Consider the following 17,987-nt stretch of genomic DNA (forward strand, 5'->3'; position numbering starts at 1 on the left):
TAAGCCTTACAGAGGGTTAACCCCCTCAAAGCTTGTAAATAATGGAAAAGTCTGGGGAAAATTAGATATGTTTGGTAAGAATGAATTAGAATTGCAGAAATTTGTAACCAGAAGGACCAACTGATTTGACTCACACACACTCCTAATTTGCATCCTATTTGTCTAATGTGATTTCATATTATTTGTTAAAGTGATTAAGGAAAGCATATAACATTTTTGGTAAGTGGTTCTAGTTACCAAAACCTAGAAACCAGTTTTGGGGGTATTTTTTTTCTTGTGTATTTACCTATATCATACCTGCTACATTTCCTTTACATTTATGGAGTATTAAATGTAGCCCCTTCCCAACCGTCATACACTGTTGGTGGGAATGTAAATTGGTGCAGTCACTGTGGAGAACAGTGTGGAGGTTACTCAAAAAATGAAGAATAGAACTACCATATAATCCAGCTATTCCACTTTTGGGTATTTACCCAAAGAATACACAAATATTCATTTGAAAAGATATATGCACCCCTATGTTTACTGCAGCATTATTTACAATAGCCAAGATATGGAAGCAACTCCAGTGTCCACCAACAGATGAATGGATAAAGACGATGTGGCACACAGACACACACACAAATACACACGTACACACACAATGGGATATTATTCAGCCAAAAAAAAAGGGGATGAGATCTTGCCATTTGCGACAACATGGATGGACCCAGAGGATATTATACTCAGTGAAATAAATACGATAAAGACGAATGCCGTAAGATTTCACTTATATGTGGAATTTAAAAACCAAAACAAACAAGCAAAAAGCAGAATCAGACCTACAAATACAGAGAACTGGCAGCTGCCAGGGAGAAGGGGGCTGGGATGGGCAAAATGGGGGAAGGGGAGTGGGAGATACAGGCTTCCAGCGATGGCATGAGTAAAAGGTACCGCACAGGGAGTATAGTGAACGGTACTGTGATAGTGTGTATGAAGACAGATGGTAGCCGTACTTGTGGTGAGCAGAGCACAACACAGAAACCCATGGAATCACCATGTTGTACACATGAAACGAATGTGACATTGTGTGCCAACGCTACTCAAATAAAAAAATTAATGAATATAAAAAAAGGCAGTTCCTCCTCAAACCATGTATATTACCTCTTCATATACTGAAGGCAATTACAAATTCAGCCCTCAGCATTTCTCTTCATATGCAACCATCCTAATTCCTTTAGTATTTCCCCCAAAGAGTCTGTTTTCTAGCCCTCTCCTCATATTCTCTAAACCTCATGCCTATTTGCCAAATCTTCCAAACTGCAGAACTTAGTATATCCTGAAAGCAGATCAATGTGAAAGAAGACACCAGCTTTGGGGTAGGTGGAGATGTGTCCCTGGAGAAGAGGCTCAAATAGGAATCAATGATATGGAGTATGGAGGGGAAGTAGTCGAATACTTACCCAAACATTCTTAATACAAGTGCAAGGCTAGAAGAAATACACTGTGGAAAATGAGATAAAATGGGTTTGCTTTGTGTTTCTTTCTTTCTTTTTTTTTTTTTAACCTATCACCAGAGTCCTCTAAGAGGGTCCAGTAACAAATTATTAGATTTGCTCTAAAACAATAGTTCTTAAATTGCCTCAATACTTGCTAAAATGTTGTTAAACCGATGAGGGGTTTTTACCTGAATGGCACTTCTTCCTGTGGAACATCCACATAGTAACGGATAAAAAATCTCTCAGAATCTTCTCGCTCACCATCGGTAACAACACTGCCATTAAGTTTGGAAACTGATGGCAATCTGTAAGTAAAAACCAAAATAAAGGCATTTTAAGACAGTGAGAATATTTAGCTTTAGAAATAAAATCATTGGTTTGAGGCCCCATCTTACTCTCGAGAGGACACGTTTGATGTAACTCTGCTCATGTACAATTACTTACACAAACTAAAGTGGTATAGAATAAAAGGACCAAAAATATCTAGTTTCATTTTTAGATGGGACACTGACCTTTTATAATTATACCTTACCTTTCAAAATAAGATTCTAGCCAGCACTGTCCGACTTAAATATATAATGTAAGCCACATATATAATTTTAAATTCTCTAATAGCCATATTTAAAAAAACAAAAATAAAACAGGTGAAATAGTTTTATTAATATATTTTATTTAATCCAATAGATCGAGGATTCAATCATTTCAACCCGCAATCAATACTAAAAAATAACTAATAGGATATTTTACATTCTTTTTTCATACAAAGTATTCGAAGTCCAGTGTATATTTTTACACTTAAAGCAAATTTCAGTTCAGAATAACCATAATTCAAGTGCTCAAAAGTCACACAGGGCTAACAGCACCATAGTGGACAGCGCAGGTCTACACGTAGTCAGGACAAATGGGTTCTATTGTTCAGCAATTAATTTATTATCTTTACAAAAGAATTATGTAAAGACAATAAAGCATAAGGTCTACAATAAGCCTTATTCTTTTTAGAAGAAAAGTATGTTAAAATGTATTTCTTCAGTGAGATATTAATGTATATGTCCACAACCGGAAAGCAGTAAGGATCTGCTAGGTGTTAGCTGGGCAGGAAGATCAACACCCTGTTTGAAGAACCACTCTTCTTTAGGGAACTGTAAAGCCCCTTTCAAAACTACTATGCATAGTACACAAAGAAAATGAATGAAAGCTCCATGGCCCTTTATATCTTAGCCAGAATCTTATCGTTGCTGAAGGCTCAGACCTAAATCAACACTCATTTCAATGGTCTTGGGAGGCAGAGTCAGTGACACAAAAGGCTGGGGAGTCAGAGGAAGAACATAACGATGTGGTGGTCATGTTTGAGTCAATGTATATTCAAGAAGAAAACACAGATGCTGCTCTCTTAAGTTTCACACTAATGAAACAGCCCAATTTTTAGATATTTACACTTTAAATGACCACTATGTTAACAGAGAAAATAAAGACAACTAAAATAGAACTCATTCTCTATTACACCTAATTTTTCTTCATAATCCAAAATAGGACTTCGAATATTGTAAATATTAAAAAGTATAAAAATAGAATAGATTTGTGAGGGAATGTTTCAGTGGTCTTGGCAAGCCAATTACCTTTTACATCTTTTTTACCATATTGTGTCCCTTTTCTTCTAGGATTTGAAGCTACAGAAGCAGCTCCTTCAAGCACTGTCTGCTCAAGAGTCAGATAAACTTACAGTGCACTCCCCCCCAATAGTGCGTTATCCTTCTAATGAAACAAGGCCCGAGAGAAGAAAGGAGAGTAATCAGGACAACAGACCTGGCTATTACCAATTTCCTCCGCTCCTCAGTGGTATATGGCTGCAGAAGAGGAATTCCTAACAATCTCACTTCTTCAAGTTTGGGAAATGAATTTAGTTTGTCAATGTCTTCCCAGGACTGCAAACCTAATTTGAGAAATATATTGTTTAAGTAAATCCAGAAAAGCAAACCAATAAGAAGATGAACATAAAAAAAATTACTTCAATTAATTTCTGAGATGTTAAAATCCTTATAACCTAGTTAGAGATCCTGAAAATTGTCTTCATCCAAGGAAAGAACAGAATACAGTTAAACACCATAAATGTGTGATCCCAGTGGTCCCAGTGGTCAAGGAGATAGAACTTTATTCTCCAACATCCCACTAATGTACTGATTCTCCCCCAAAAGGATTCGTAAAGAGGGTTTCTGGTGGTTTCAATAAGCAAGACGGATGCCATGATTACATAAAAAAGGTGATGTGGTCAACTCTCTCATCAAATATAGACTCACAGAACGGAACTACTGATCAGAGTTGATACCGTCAGACTGAAATTTTCACCTAACAAATTCTAAAATGGGGCAAGGTCAGTAGAACCAGAAACTAAATATTATCTTTCTTACAAACTGTCCTCATTTTGGGGACAGGGAAAACAGATTTTAAAAGTAAAACAAATAAACAAAAACAAAAACAGAGAACCTGAACCATTGGGTAAGAAGAACATGCAACAAATTAAAACTGTTTCACGCTAAAAAAAAAAAAAAAAACCTCTTCTTATGGCTGTGAGCAAATATATCATCCAAGTCGATACTTGGCACGGCCAGGAAAAGTATGCCTGTAATAATGAAGCTGGTCAATTTTATAATATGTTAAATCTATTTCGGAGAATGCAGTCCCTTCCTATTTCTATCCACCTGCAGCAAGGGCAAAAGCAGAGGGGCAATATACGAGGGCTCTGGTGCGTAACTATCCCAAGTCACAACTGTTCTCTTCCCCTCAGAATGGTATTTCCATCTAGGAGGAAGAACAGAGTTAGCTCAAGGGGTGTTGAGTTGTGCAATCAACAGCTTCCTTATGCAAAATAATGGTTTTTAAAACCTAATTCCTACTCTTATGACTTCTATGGCAAATTAAACTATGTTCTTTCAATTGTAGATTAGAGTTATTTTTAGTTATGAAGTTATTTTAAGAAATAGGCTGAAAGACAATGTCAAGAGAATGAGAAGAAAAGCCACAGATTGGAAGCATATATTTGCTAAAGACATATCTGATAAAGGATCGTTATCCAAAATATGCAAAGAACTCTTAAAACTCAACAATAAGAAAATAAACAACCCAAATAAAAAAATGAGCAAAAGACCTGAACCGACACCTCACCAAAGAAGATATACAGACGGGATGTAAGCATATGAAAGGATGCTCAGTGTCATATGTCATTAGAGAAGGCAAATTAAACAAGGTTCCACTACACACCTATTAGAATGGCCAAAATCCAGAACACGTGCAGCACCAAATGCCAATGAAGGCGTGAACCAACAGAAACTCTCATTTATTGCTGGTGGGAATGCAAAATGGTGCAGCCACTTTGGAAGACAGTTGGCAGTATCTTGTAAGACTAAACATATTCTTACCATATGATCTAGCAATTGCACTCCTTGGCATTTACCCAAGTGAACTGAAAACTTATGTCCACACAAAACCCTGCACACGGAGGTTTACAGCAGCTTTTTTAATAAATGCCAAAACTTCGAAGCAACCGAGATGTCCTTCAGTTTGTGAGTGGATAAACAACAAACTGTGGTGCATCCAGACAATGGGACATTACTCAGTGCTAAAAAGAAATGAGCTATCAAGCCATGAAAAGATATGGAGGAAACTTAAATGCATATTCTTAAGTGAAAGAAGCTAATCTGAAAAGGCTACATGCTGTATGATTCCAGCTATCTGACATTTTGGAAAAGGCGAAACTATGGAGCCAGGAAAAAGATCAGTGGTTGCCAGCGATTGAGGGGTATGGGGAGATGAACAGGCAGAACACAGAAGGTTGTTAGGCAGTGAAACTACTATGAATGATACTATAAAGGTGGAGACATGTCATTATTCATTTGTCCAAACCCACAGAATGTACAACACCAAGAGTGAACCCCCGTGTAAACCGTGGACTTTGGGTGATGTGACAACGTAGGTTCGATTATAAGAGATGTATCACTTTGGTGCTGACACGCTGACAGTGGGACGGCTGTGCATGTGTGAGAGCAGGGAGGATGTGGGAAGGCCGTACTTCCTGATCAGGTCTGCTGTGAATTTAAAACTGTTCTAAAAAAATGAAGTTTATTAATTTAAAAAAAAATAGGCTAAAAATATGCATTCCCGTGAGACAGAGAACCAGATGGCAGCAAACTGGTAATCGATCATACATAAATACTAGAAAAGTGAGCATTTACAAGGCATAGTAGGGTGAAATTCCTTAACCTAAATCCAGACAAAATAGTCTAGTTTGTAATTCTTTGTACTCTTCTTACTCTGCCTTTTACTGTCCAATTCACCAATTTGATCTCACTCCTTTCACAGCAGGACCTCTTCAATAGATAAAATATAAATAGCTAATAGGATGCTCTGCATTTATGAAAACGAATGCCTTAAATTTAGCTAATCAATAGGTATCTGCATGTCACTCGTGAAAATGCATCCTGTAAGAAGGCAGAGCCACGACTACAAGAAATAGGCTTTCATTTATTTCATGCATAAGTTCAGATCGATTTGCACGTAGAACGAGACAAGCCTATACCTCACCTGACTTGTGGAGGCTGATGGATCGCAGATTAGGGAACAACCTGGCCAGTGAATCATCAGGCTCCTCAATAGCATTCAAATGATTGTTAGCCAGGACGAGAGTATCCAGTGAAGGAAACATAACTCCTAACTTTCGGATTTCAGTCCAGTCTTGGAGGTTATTGTCTGTTATATGTAGTAGCTTAAGAGAATGACAGCAAATAGAAGGACAAGACACTGTTTCATAGTCATTAAGGCACAGGAAGAGCTCCTCCAAACTGCAGAGAAAAAAGGAAATATTTCATTGTTTAAAGCAGTTAAGTTTCTACTTTGCAGCTACTTTCATTTGTTCAGTAAGTAAGTGCCTACTATGTGGGAGACTCTGGTAGGGATTGTGGAGAAAATATAAAGACGTCTTCCTAAAGCTTAAATACAGCTGGGAAGACAAAACCTAAAACACATGAAACAGCAGAGAATGATATAACCCAGGACTAAATTAATTTTGTGCTTAAATAACTAAGTGCTAAATAAAGCTTTACTAACTCCAAGTACAATAGCAGTTCATACAGGAGGGGAACTGAAATTGCAGTTAGAATACTCAGGAAAGAATACATGGCCTGGAGGGAAGGGTAGACTTGCATAAGTTGCAAGGACATAGAGGAAAATCCCATGAACAGCATGAACAAAATGTTTAGAAACAGAAATAATAACTATCATTTACTGAATTCCTACCCTGAGGCAGGCCCTGCTCCAAGTGCTTCATAGACTGTCCTGCTTTTTCTGCAAGGTAGATACAGTTATGTCCATTTTATAGACAAGGAAACAAAGCTTACTGAGTGAGGCTAATTACCTGATCAGAGGTCATATGGCAGTAAGTGGAACTGGGACTTAAAAGCTCATACTACGCCATGCTAGATGCTGCATGCGGTGAGGAAACCAATCTCATTAGAGGGATAGTGAGAAACTTGGATGGAATAAATGGGGAGAGAGCAGATTCAAAAGGCCTTGATCATTTCTGTAGTTAGACAAAGAAACTATAGTTTCATATATTTTTTTAAACTACTTCCTTTGAACACTTAGGTGCATACTCTAAACTAGATACAAACAAATCTAAGAAAGTATTTCTAAACTGACAGACAAAAACATAATTTCTTGTTTAAATTATTGAAAAGAGCTCCATTTTCCCATCAGGTCAGCAAGGCACTTAATCATCTGAGTGTTAATATATTTTATAGATACTTTGATTTTTTTTCCTCCCAAAGAAAAGCACTGAGGCAAAATTCTGAAATCAGGTAATCAGATGATTAAAATGGAGAAAGGGTGGGTGGATATTGAAATGATAAGTGCTTCTCAGGGATATTTTCTAGCCAAAGGATGACAGATCCTATGTCTTGGTGCTACTCAACACTGAACAAGTCTTGCAATGAAAACGCTACTAAATGACCCTCACATCCTGGTTCTAATTATTTTGTTCTTCTGACCTCATTCTCCGTCCACTCTGCTGTTCTAGTGTTTCTGAGATGGGAGATCAGCAGTAATTCTATGTACTAACAAAGATGGCGACATTGCCCCCTCTCCATCATGCCTCTAGGCTTACTCTGGTAACTCCTGCAGTATCGTGTGGACTGTCTCCCAAGAAGCTTTGCTGTTGTTGAGGACAAGTTTGCGAACCCCAGAGAAGGACCCAGCACATGTTCTTTCTAAAACCGACAAATTCAGAGGGTTGGAACTCAGGTTTAGAAACTCCAACTGGGGAACATTTGACACAATTTTACTGACCTAGGGAGAAAAAAAGAAATGCATATCAGGCAGTAATCAGAGTTTTTAAATAGCAATCATGCTCACAAAGCTTAAGTGAGTGGGTCTCCAGGAAAGGGGCCATTCATATTAGGGAGTCCTGTGTTAGTGATGGTACCTACAGAGAGGCAAAAGTAATTTCAACAAATCTTGGCAAATAATTTAATCTTTCTATGAAATAGTGACATAATTGAAAATTAATGGTACAAAAGAAAGACCTTCCATGTTGCCTTGGGCAAGGTTTTTGATTTTGTTCTATATGATATTCTCTTTGATAAATGGAGAAAAGACAGTTTAGAGGACATTTTAGACTGCAAGTTTCTAAAGAGCTGAGACTGGGTCATGTAATTCTCTTTGAATTTCTCCTTCCTTTTGTCCTCAGTACAACATTAAGGCTTTACTGAAGAACACATGGTAACAGCTCAAGTGTTCAAAATTGACTACATAGCCACGCTCACTTAGAAACAGTTTCAGCTTGGGCGCCTGGGTGGCTCAGTTGGTTAAGCGACTGCCTTCGGCTCAGGTCATGATCCCAGGGTCCTGGGATCGAGTCCCACATCGGGCTCCCGGCTCAGCAGGAAGCCTGCTTCTCCCTCTCCCACTCCCCCTGCTTGTGTTCCTGCTCTCGCTGTCTCTGTCTCTGTCAAATAAATAAATAAAATCTTTAAAAAAAAAAAGAAACAGTTTCAGCTTGGTTCAAAGATGACCAAACTTCAATATATATATACTCAAAAACCAAAAAGCATCCATAACTATATAAGAAAAGAGAAAACATGATCATCAATTTAATGATTTAGCTAGCAACTTGGTAGGCAAGAAGATTTTTTTTTAAAAAAGGAAAGTAGCATTACTGACCTTAACTACTTGCTCTGTATAGTACTAGTCTCTTTGATATCCTATTTCACTCAGTTCTCAAAACAACTTGCAAGATAACTATTTTCATGTTAAATAATGAAGAAACTGAGGCTCAGAAACGTTAAATAATTTGACTAAGGTCTCAGCGACACAAAAACCAAATCTAGGATTTAAAAATCAGAGCCACTACATCAAAAACTAATAACATAATAAATAAATAAATAAAAATAAAAAAATAAAAATAAATAAAAATCAGACCATTGTTCTTCCAGCATACCACCACTAGTAAATTATAAATATACCCCGAAAAAAAAAAAAAGAACTAGCTTAAACAAGTAGGAAGTAAATGTTAGAAACCCAGTAAATGGATTAAGCATCAATGTGGTAACTAAACTTTATGAGAAAAGAAGTACAACAGAATAGTTAGGATTGGTTTCACAGTCAAAAAACCTGGGTTCAAGCCAGGTTCCAACACTTCCTAGCTGTGTGGTCTGATGGGTTATTTCACCTTCCCAGGTCTCAGTGTTCTCATTTGTAACACAGAGAAAACAGGACCCACCTGTTTCCCAGGACTGTGGATTGCATTAAATGAGATCCATGTGTAAAGCATTTAACAGAGTGATTGGTACACCTTTTAGAAATTTATTTTCTTACCTATTCCCCAATAGGATATAAACTCTATGAAAGCGGGGATAGTACTTACCTAGTTCACTACTGCATAGTGGGTGCTTAATGTTTGCTGAATAAATTAATGGCACAAAATCATTCAGTAAATGTAACTATTACTAACATAAGTATAGTATGAACCAACATGTCAACCCTAGCTATATGTTATATTGTATTTATCTTTATTTTAATATGTCCTATTTAAAATCATTGGTATGGGGCGCCTGGATGGCTCAGTCTGTTGAATAGCTGCCTGGGTCATAATCTCGGGGTCCTGGGATTGAGTCCCACATCAGGCTCTCTGCCCAGTGGGAAGTTAGCTTCTCCCTCTCTCTCAAATAAATAAATAAAATATTTTAAAAAATAAAAATAAAATAAAATCCTTGGTATAATTTCAAAAATACACGAATTCCCAGGTTCTACCATAAACTACTAAATCAGGAGCTTCAAAGGTGAGCTAAAGCTTCATGGTTGGGACCTAGATTTGGTTTCTTGTCAGAGCTCCATAGGTTATGCCAAAAAGGCAGCCAGCGTTGAGAGCTACGGGTGGAAAGAAAAAGTAATGTGCACTTCACCTCAGATTTGTGCGGACCACACAGGTCAGGAGCTCTAAAATCACTGCGAAGTGGACTAATTCCAAGAAGGTTCGAGTAGGTCAGAGGGCCCGGTCCTCATACTAGTTCAGCTATGCCACACGCTAACCTTGTGAAGTGGGACCATTTTTATCTTCATTTTGCAAATGAAGAAATGAGCTATTTTTTAGAGAAAAACACACTAGGCTTCAGTTTAAAATATAAGTAATTTATACCAGTCTGCACATATTCTCTTGCCTGATCCCTTTAGTGATCAAATGGTACCAAGCATTTGTGTGACGTACGGCCAGGGTTTGGAGTGGAGTCTGTGGCTACAACACAGCTAAATGGTCCACGCACTGATCGGTCCTCTACCTCGCTCTACCTCCTGAATACCAGTGCTGTGAAGGGCTCCCACACGGGATGATGGCCGCCTGGCTTCAACTCTTTTAAGGGCAAAAGAAGATGAAGAGGAATTGCACTCCAAGCACAGCATGAAGAATAACCAATTATCATATAACCCCAGTTAAATAAAAACAAAACATAAACCTCTTGCTAACCACCATTCCTCGTATTTTATTTTTATAATAAAAAGAAAAAATATCCCCAAATGGATAATTTAAAGGTTTTTGAAGGAGTTCTCCCAGAAATTATGTGATAAAATCTTCTTCATATTTTGCATCTATGCAGCTGTCCCGTGATAATAAACATTTAAAATAATGACACATTAGCTTTGGAATAGTCTAAAAAATCGCAACTGGACTACAGTATAATAATTCAAACAGGAAAAAATAATGTATTTTAGAAATAAATAAATACATTCTTTAAGAGGCTAAAGTTAAAAAGGATTCAGGGGTAACCTTACATTAATGATAAGATTTTAGAAAGTATATTAATTACACAGGGAAATTTACTTATAAAAATGTCCTAACAGCAAAGTCTGCCAAACAAACATTCAGGAAGTCTCTGGGACAGTACACGGACTTATCGTTCTTAAATTCTAAAAATCAAGAAGAAAAAGACTCATCTAGCTACAGTGATACAGCTGACCCTTGAACAATGCAGAGGTTAGGGAACACCAACACCCTACAAAGCTGAAAATCATCAGGTAAATTTTGACTCCTCCAAAACTTAACTACGAACAGCATACTGTGGACAGGAAGCCTTACAGATAACATAAACAGTCAATTAACATAGTTTGTATTTTGCGTGTATTATAGACTGTATTCTTACAATAAAGTGAGGTAGAGAAAAATTTTTTGGTTCTGCTTTTGTTTTGTTTTAGTAACGTGTTTTGTTTTCATATAGAGAAATATAAAGAAAACTAAAAAACACTATAAATTCACAGCCCACTATCCTCAGTGACGTCAAAACAAAACAATAACAAAATCTTCACAGTTTTGAAATTCGAACAGAACAAATGAAATTTTTGTGATTCTTCCCGGAAAAAAAAAAATGTATGCATATTCCAACATATACACTTACATCTCTAGATATTTTAGAATTTTACACAAAAGAGACCCTCTTGGGGCCCCTGGGTGGCTCAGTCGGTTAAGTGTCCGACTCTTGATTTCGGCTCAGGTCATGATCTCAGGGTCGTGGGATTGAGCCCGTGTTGGGCTCTGTGCTGGGCGTGGAGCCTGCTTGGTACTCTGTCTCTCCCTCTGCCCCTCCTCGCCCTCTCTGTCTCTCTCTTTCCCCATCTCAAAAAAAAAAAAGAGAGAGAGAGAGAGAGAGAGAGCCTCTTTAATAGCAAACCTTTTTTTTTTATCTTTCAAGTTTTAATTCAAATTCGGGTTAGTTAATAGATAGTGTAATACTGGTTTCAGGAGTACAATTTAGTGATTCATCCCTTACATATTAACACCCAATGCTCATCACAAGTGCCCTCCTTAATTCCCATCACCCATTTAGCCCCTCCCCCACCCACCTAGAGAAAATATTATTAAGAACACCATAAGGAAGAGGAAATTTATTTACAGTACTGTCCTGTAAGAAGTCTGCATGCAAACAAACCCATGCAGTTCAAACCTGTGTTGTTCATGCACAGAAACACGGAGATGAACTTACATGACCTTCTAGGTCTCCACAATTCTATGATTTAATTGAGGACCCTCTCACTCTGGCTTCTAAAAATGAAGAAACTAAAGTTTTAAGAAAAATGGGGAAAGGGTTGTAAGATAACCATCTGTAACTTATACCCAAGCTATTCTCTGCCTCACCTGAGGGGCTAATTCCTCTCTCCTCTCAACTACTTGGTTTAATTTCTTTTATAAAATGGTTTTGATAAGGAAGGGAGGAAAAAGGAGATGCCTTGGGAAAGGTGAGACGAAAATGTACTTAGCTAAAATTCAAGTCAAGAGCTAAAAAATGCATCTTTTTTCACACGCGGATGCCCAATTTTAGAAGGATGGAGACAGATCTTTGCCTCCCTCCACAGTATTACACCTCTCACTGGTATTTATCTTTATCTCTGGATATCCAGCAGCCAGTAGTTTAAACTACAAAAGAAGTTACTTATAACATTAGTAACCACTCAAAAGACTCAAAGAACAAACTATATTATTTTTGTCCCACATCGCTATCTCAAATACAGGCCAAAATAAACTTACTTAATGGCCAGGGACAAATTATCTTTTTGGTAATCAGGTACACGGGTTGCAATGGGGTTGAAATGTAATGTCTTAAAACTGTGACCTATGAGGCATTAGTAGCCTGGCAAAAAGTTTAATCAATCCTAAAAATCAATACGCTTCTGCTGTCAGTACTTCTCCCACCTCTCTGTGCTCTGATAGATATTCTAGAAGATTGGAATCAACTACAGTTAAAGCAAAGGACAAAAAATAAAGGGATGATGAAAACAAAAATAAATTGGAAGATGGAAGCCTAAAGGGTAGAGCAGCGAAGACTTATTTGAAAACTGCCTGGAAACAGACTATAGAGCACATGTAAGAAGATACAAACTGAGCACAAAGGAACATAGGACCCTCTGTCTATATATGCCCACGTGGCCTGGAAAACATTTAGTGTAGACCTTTGTCTAAGCAGAGAAAAGGCTGAACTGCCTAGTGTGAACTTTGTGTTCTGATCCATATTGACATAGATTGTTCTTCTGAGGCAGCAGCTATAAAACTATGAAACTGTTGGCAGTTGGCAAAAGCCTAGCTTATGTACATGGTCAGAGCACAAAGCACAAAACCTTTCTGAAATTTTACACTCCCAAAGAAACACATTTAAGGGAATCAGCCCTATGAACATAGGTGAAAAGATTCAGAGGAAGATGTGGTCTGACTTGCCACCCATGCAGGTTAAAAACTCTCACCAGATGTTCAGCAGCAGACTACTGTGGGAATCAGGGAGGAGGAGGATGAACAAGGCAGTTCTTTTTTTTAAGATTTTATTTATTTATTTGCGAGAGAGAGAATGAGAGACAGAGAGCATGAGAGGGAGGAGGGTCAGAGGGAGAAGCAGACTCCCTGCTGAGCAGGGAGCCTGATGTGGGACTCGATCCCGGGTCTCCAGGATCATGACCTGAGCCGAAGGCAGTCGCTTAACCAGCTGAGCCACCCGGGCGCCCAAACAAGGCAGTTCTTTTGGCATCTGTGCAGTGTGGACAGAGCACTCACGTCACTTAAGCATCTCAAAGGACCAAGAAGGCACAGATTGTAATTTGTGGGACAGTGAACTATACCAGTTGTTTAGATAAATGAATTAATAAATAAACACATGTACAGAGACTATTTCTTGGAACAGCCCAGTAAATCTGCATATATTAACAAGTCACTTAAAAATCAAACAACATGCATCTCAAAGAATTTGGTAAACATCTCAATAAAAATAGGAAATACAACCAGAAGCACAGTTATCAGATTAAGCTAGACTATGAAATAGATAAATGTAAGAAAAGCTGAAGAAAACTAGGTTATAAACAGATTTTTCTTAAACAAAAAAAGCTGTCTTAGAATTTGTATAGCATTTAATACCTACAAAGCACCTCAATGATTAATTTTATCTGCAGCCCTGTCTTAGGGTTGAGCAAAGTGAAGCACTAAAGGATTAAGTGAGTTTCTTAAAATCATAGGAAAAGTTGGACCAAGTGGTCTTGATCAATCCTTAAGATGCAATCATTTGTTCATTAATGCATTCAACAAACATTTGAGTACCTAGTATGACACTCTGGGTGCTGATGGTAATAAAGACAAAAATCTCTACTTTGAATAAACTCACAGTCTAGCAGGAAAACTGTCAAGTAAGCAAGAGATTGCACTACATTGTGATAAGTGATTGCATTTATCACAGCATCATGATATAGGTACTGGGATAATCTGCCTCTGCCTGAGCGAGAACCAAGGAAAATTTCATAGAGGAATAGTGACTTGGGCCAAGTCTTGAAAGATACATAGGAGGAGATCAGGTAGACAAGGAAAAAGCAGTAGATTCAGAATGAATAAAAGCAAGGAAGCTTTTCATGTCAAGAGTTTATCATGAGCTGCAAGAAAAAGCATATGGCTAAAGATGGAGATAAAGCTCTAAAAGTAGGCAAGAGCCATATGGTGGAAGGCTACATTTAGAGAGTTCAGGCCTTAGTTTCTAGGCAGTGAAAAGCAACTACAGGACTTTAAGCAAGAGTGTCATAATCTTATTTCATTGATTAAAAGGAGTCTGGTCGCACTATAGAAGACAGCTTACAGGAAGCAGAATAAAACCAGAGGCAGGAAAATCCATCAGGAAGCTTTCTCAAGAAAGAATATCCTAAATTAAGGCAGGGGAATGAATCAAGGAGAAAGAACTAATTTTCCCTGATTCTTAAGCATAGCTTCCACGAGGTAATGTTATCATCATGTAGGCAATGTTACATAAATAATAAGAAAGAATGTTGTAATATTTTTATTTGTGTACTTGGTGTGCCTTACTCTGAGGTCAAAAGACATCAGTTATGTCAAAACAACTAGGAGACTTCATAAAATAAGGAAAAGTTCTAAAATATTGGGAGTGAATTTCAGTACCAAAAATAAATATTTTTGTAATCTGAGTTTCGAGCTCAGGCAATTTTTATGTCAATTTAGAGCACTAAATGTTGAAGTGGTGGTACAGAATGAACACAGGATGTGTATACTGGTGAGACAGTAAAAAGCCCAATGCATGGTTAGCAGTCTAAACCTCTGTGTCTTATTAACCTCTTGATGCCTGGAAAAAAGCTCCCCAGTGCTTTCCATATTAATGGAAAACAAATTAGCAATAACAACGTTAGCTGAAAAAATCACCACAGAACAGCTGAAGCAGTCAGTTATTTATCTTGAGACACAGAGATGAGAATCTCAAGTGAGAACCAGAATTCATCAGAAGTCACCAAAATGCGGGAATATAAAAACTACCTCATGCCAGTCTTCGAGTTTGTTGTCAGAAAGATCTAGTTCCGACACATGAGCACAGAAGGCAGCAATTTCTTTTTCGTCTCCTGCACATGTTATTCCACAGCTGTTCAACACGAGCACACTTGGGAGGTTGAGGCGATCTGAATCATGGGGGAAACACAACACTTTTTAAATCAGCCTAATTCTTGTCTAACATATATTCAGCCCCCAGGAATCAAAATCAAATAGTGTGAAATTACATGAAGACCTCAGGAAAAAAAAAAAAAAGAGAATATGTTGGGGTCCAAGGGTACTGAGTTCTTTTTGTTTGTTTGTTTGTTTTTTTCTTTTTTAATTTATTTTTTTTATTCTTATGTTAATCCCCATACATTACATCATTAGTTTTAGATGAAGTGTTCCATGATTCATTGTTTGTGCATAACACCCAGTGCTCCATGCAGAATGTGCCCTCCTCAATACCCACCACCAGGCTAACCCATCCTCCCACCCCCCTCCCCTCCAGAACCCAAGGGTACTGAGTTCTAAGGGGAAACAGCCAAATATGGCCCAGGAGGAGATTAAAAATACTGGACCAGTACCACCAAAAAAGTCTTGTAGGCTTTACCCCTGACAGGATGGTTGATCTCAACTACCAACAATACAGCTATCATCCTTGCTGTCATCTCATCATCTGAACACTAGAACATGTGATTCATCTGGACTCCTACTGTCTTCTAATTGGCCTCAATTCTTTCTTTTTTTAAATTTAGTTCAAAAGTATCATTCTGGAGAGCTCTTTTTTTGTCTGATGTGTATTTCCGCCTATGCTGCCCTTGAAAATTATCTCAAACTATTAGATGGTCTACTATGAAACCACTTCTGTTCTTCAAATTCATATCATTGAAGAAATCTTCCTTGCTTAAGTGGATCCATTTAAAAATCTAGGTCTCTTTCTTGTCTATCAACCATTTCCATTTCATATCCACATAGAATGTGTCCCTTATGAAAATCAGACTTTTAAAAATACATAATTGTAGTGGGATAAACTGTTTCAGAGTCTTAAACTATTTAATGAATTTGGTCAAACTGGGGTAGTTAAACTACTGCCTGATTCAAAAACACATGTGTCAATAACCACGTTTGTCCTTGTAGAAAGGATAGACATGAGAATCCAACAACTTTTTCCCTCTTTGATATAAAATAATGACTCAGGAAATATTTTATTCATGGAGGCCTCAAATTACATAATTTTTCAACTCAGTACTTTTCTCTATCAAATTTTTCAGAATAGGAATGGATCCTGAAAAAAAAAATGACCAAGTAAGAAATCTATCTCTTTCTGCCATTCCAGTTTATATGGAGTGGTAAGACAAGTTGTATTGAGGAACACAAGAACTAAAACACTGTTCCATCCTGATCTCCCATACTCACAAAGAACTACTTCCAAGAACTATTAAATACAAATGAGGCTACGATGTAAGTGAGAGACACACCTTGCACATTTCTCCATGTTGTAGATCTCTCTCACACCATAACCCTTCTCCTAGAATGTCTTGCTCTCCCCTCTAACCAAGTTCTATATTCTTAAAGGGTTAGGTCAAGTCTCATAGCTTTGAATCCTTTCCTGATCATACTAATTAACACTCTCCTAAATTTTTGTGCCAATCATTTGGTTCAACATAAGCTGCCTTGTGTTATATGTCTGTAAATGTGATTATCTTGTAATCCAGTTAGGCTGTAAGGTTTTTGAGGACACACACCAGTCTTGTACTGTCTCGCATCCTCCAAGCTCCTCAACAGAATACGTATTTGAAACCTTACCACTCAAATATTGTGTCTTGTGCAACTAAGATGCCTTCTGGCCAATCAGGAGGAAAAGAAATCCTTTTGAGTTTTTCAAAAAATTGAAGTCATGACAAGGGAGACTATGCAATTCTAATTCCGAAATAAAGGAAATAATCTGCAAACAAGACAATATTCTGGTTTGAGGTCCTAAGTACTAAGCTCCAGTAAGTAAACGTTTTAGGTCACATCTTTCTTACCTTTCATAGGAGAGCCCTGAGGTGTGGCTGGGACATGGACTCCCATCCCAGGACCACGACGGTAAGGGAAATTTTCAGGACTATATTTTTCACATAATACTTGCATAAAACTCCTTCCACTAGGCTGATCCATCTTCCTTTCCTAAAATTCTACAAGAAACCAAGAAATCGTCAAAGTTATTTATTGGCCATATAAGAAACTTTTATTGCTAACCAATTATTTATAAGGCACTAGCCCAGGCCTTGCAGACATATAAGACACGGTCACTGTCCCCAGGAATTTACACTGTGGTGAGACCTTATGATTTAGGGGAGCTATATATGCAGAAAAATGACAGCAATGCAGTTCAGCATATTATAATTGCAATATGGATTAACAGTGCCAAAAGATAATTTGTGATGAGGAGATAATCATTTCCAATCAAGGGTAACAGGAAGACTTTTTGCTGGTACATGGGGTTTATGTGGTAAGTAAGAGGAAAAAGGACTTAAAAAAAAAAGGTGCAGACTCAACATCAGACTAGAGTTTGTAGGACTACTTTGTTATTTATCCCTCAAAATCCATTCTCCTCTTCTTCCATAGTAAAAGAATTTTTTTTAAGTAGGCTCCATACCCAGCATGGAGCCCAATGCAGGGCTTGAACTCAGAACCCTGAGATCAAGACCTGA

The 17,987-nt window shown here is 37.7% G+C and overlaps 1 protein-coding gene across 2 annotated transcripts in view; it reads right to left on the reverse strand.

Annotated features, from left to right (window-relative positions):
* TBCEL (tubulin folding cofactor E like) overlaps positions 1-17,987 on the reverse strand; it is an 89,479-nt gene that overhangs the window by 40,172 nt on the left and 31,320 nt on the right. For both annotated transcript variants that reach the window (XM_064577319.1, XM_045894824.3), the window contains 6 exons: positions 17,319-17,468; positions 15,298-15,437; positions 7,630-7,811; positions 6,054-6,310; positions 3,282-3,408; positions 1,667-1,783 (listed from right to left, as the gene is read on the reverse strand). In XM_064577319.1, the coding sequence (XP_064433389.1) occupies positions 1,667-1,783; positions 3,282-3,408; positions 6,054-6,310; positions 7,630-7,811; positions 15,298-15,437; positions 17,319-17,451 (956 nt within the window). In that variant the 5' untranslated portion in view covers positions 17,452-17,468. The remainder of the gene's footprint in view (positions 1-1,666; positions 1,784-3,281; positions 3,409-6,053; positions 6,311-7,629; positions 7,812-15,297; positions 15,438-17,318; positions 17,469-17,987) is intronic.

This window comes from Mirounga angustirostris, unplaced genomic scaffold (genome assembly GCF_029215605.1).
Source record: "Mirounga angustirostris isolate CCGP_5_RB_7025 unplaced genomic scaffold, mMirAng1.0.hap1 SCAF_13, whole genome shotgun sequence".
In the NCBI taxonomy this organism is placed as follows: domain Eukaryota; kingdom Metazoa; phylum Chordata; class Mammalia; order Carnivora; family Phocidae; genus Mirounga; species Mirounga angustirostris.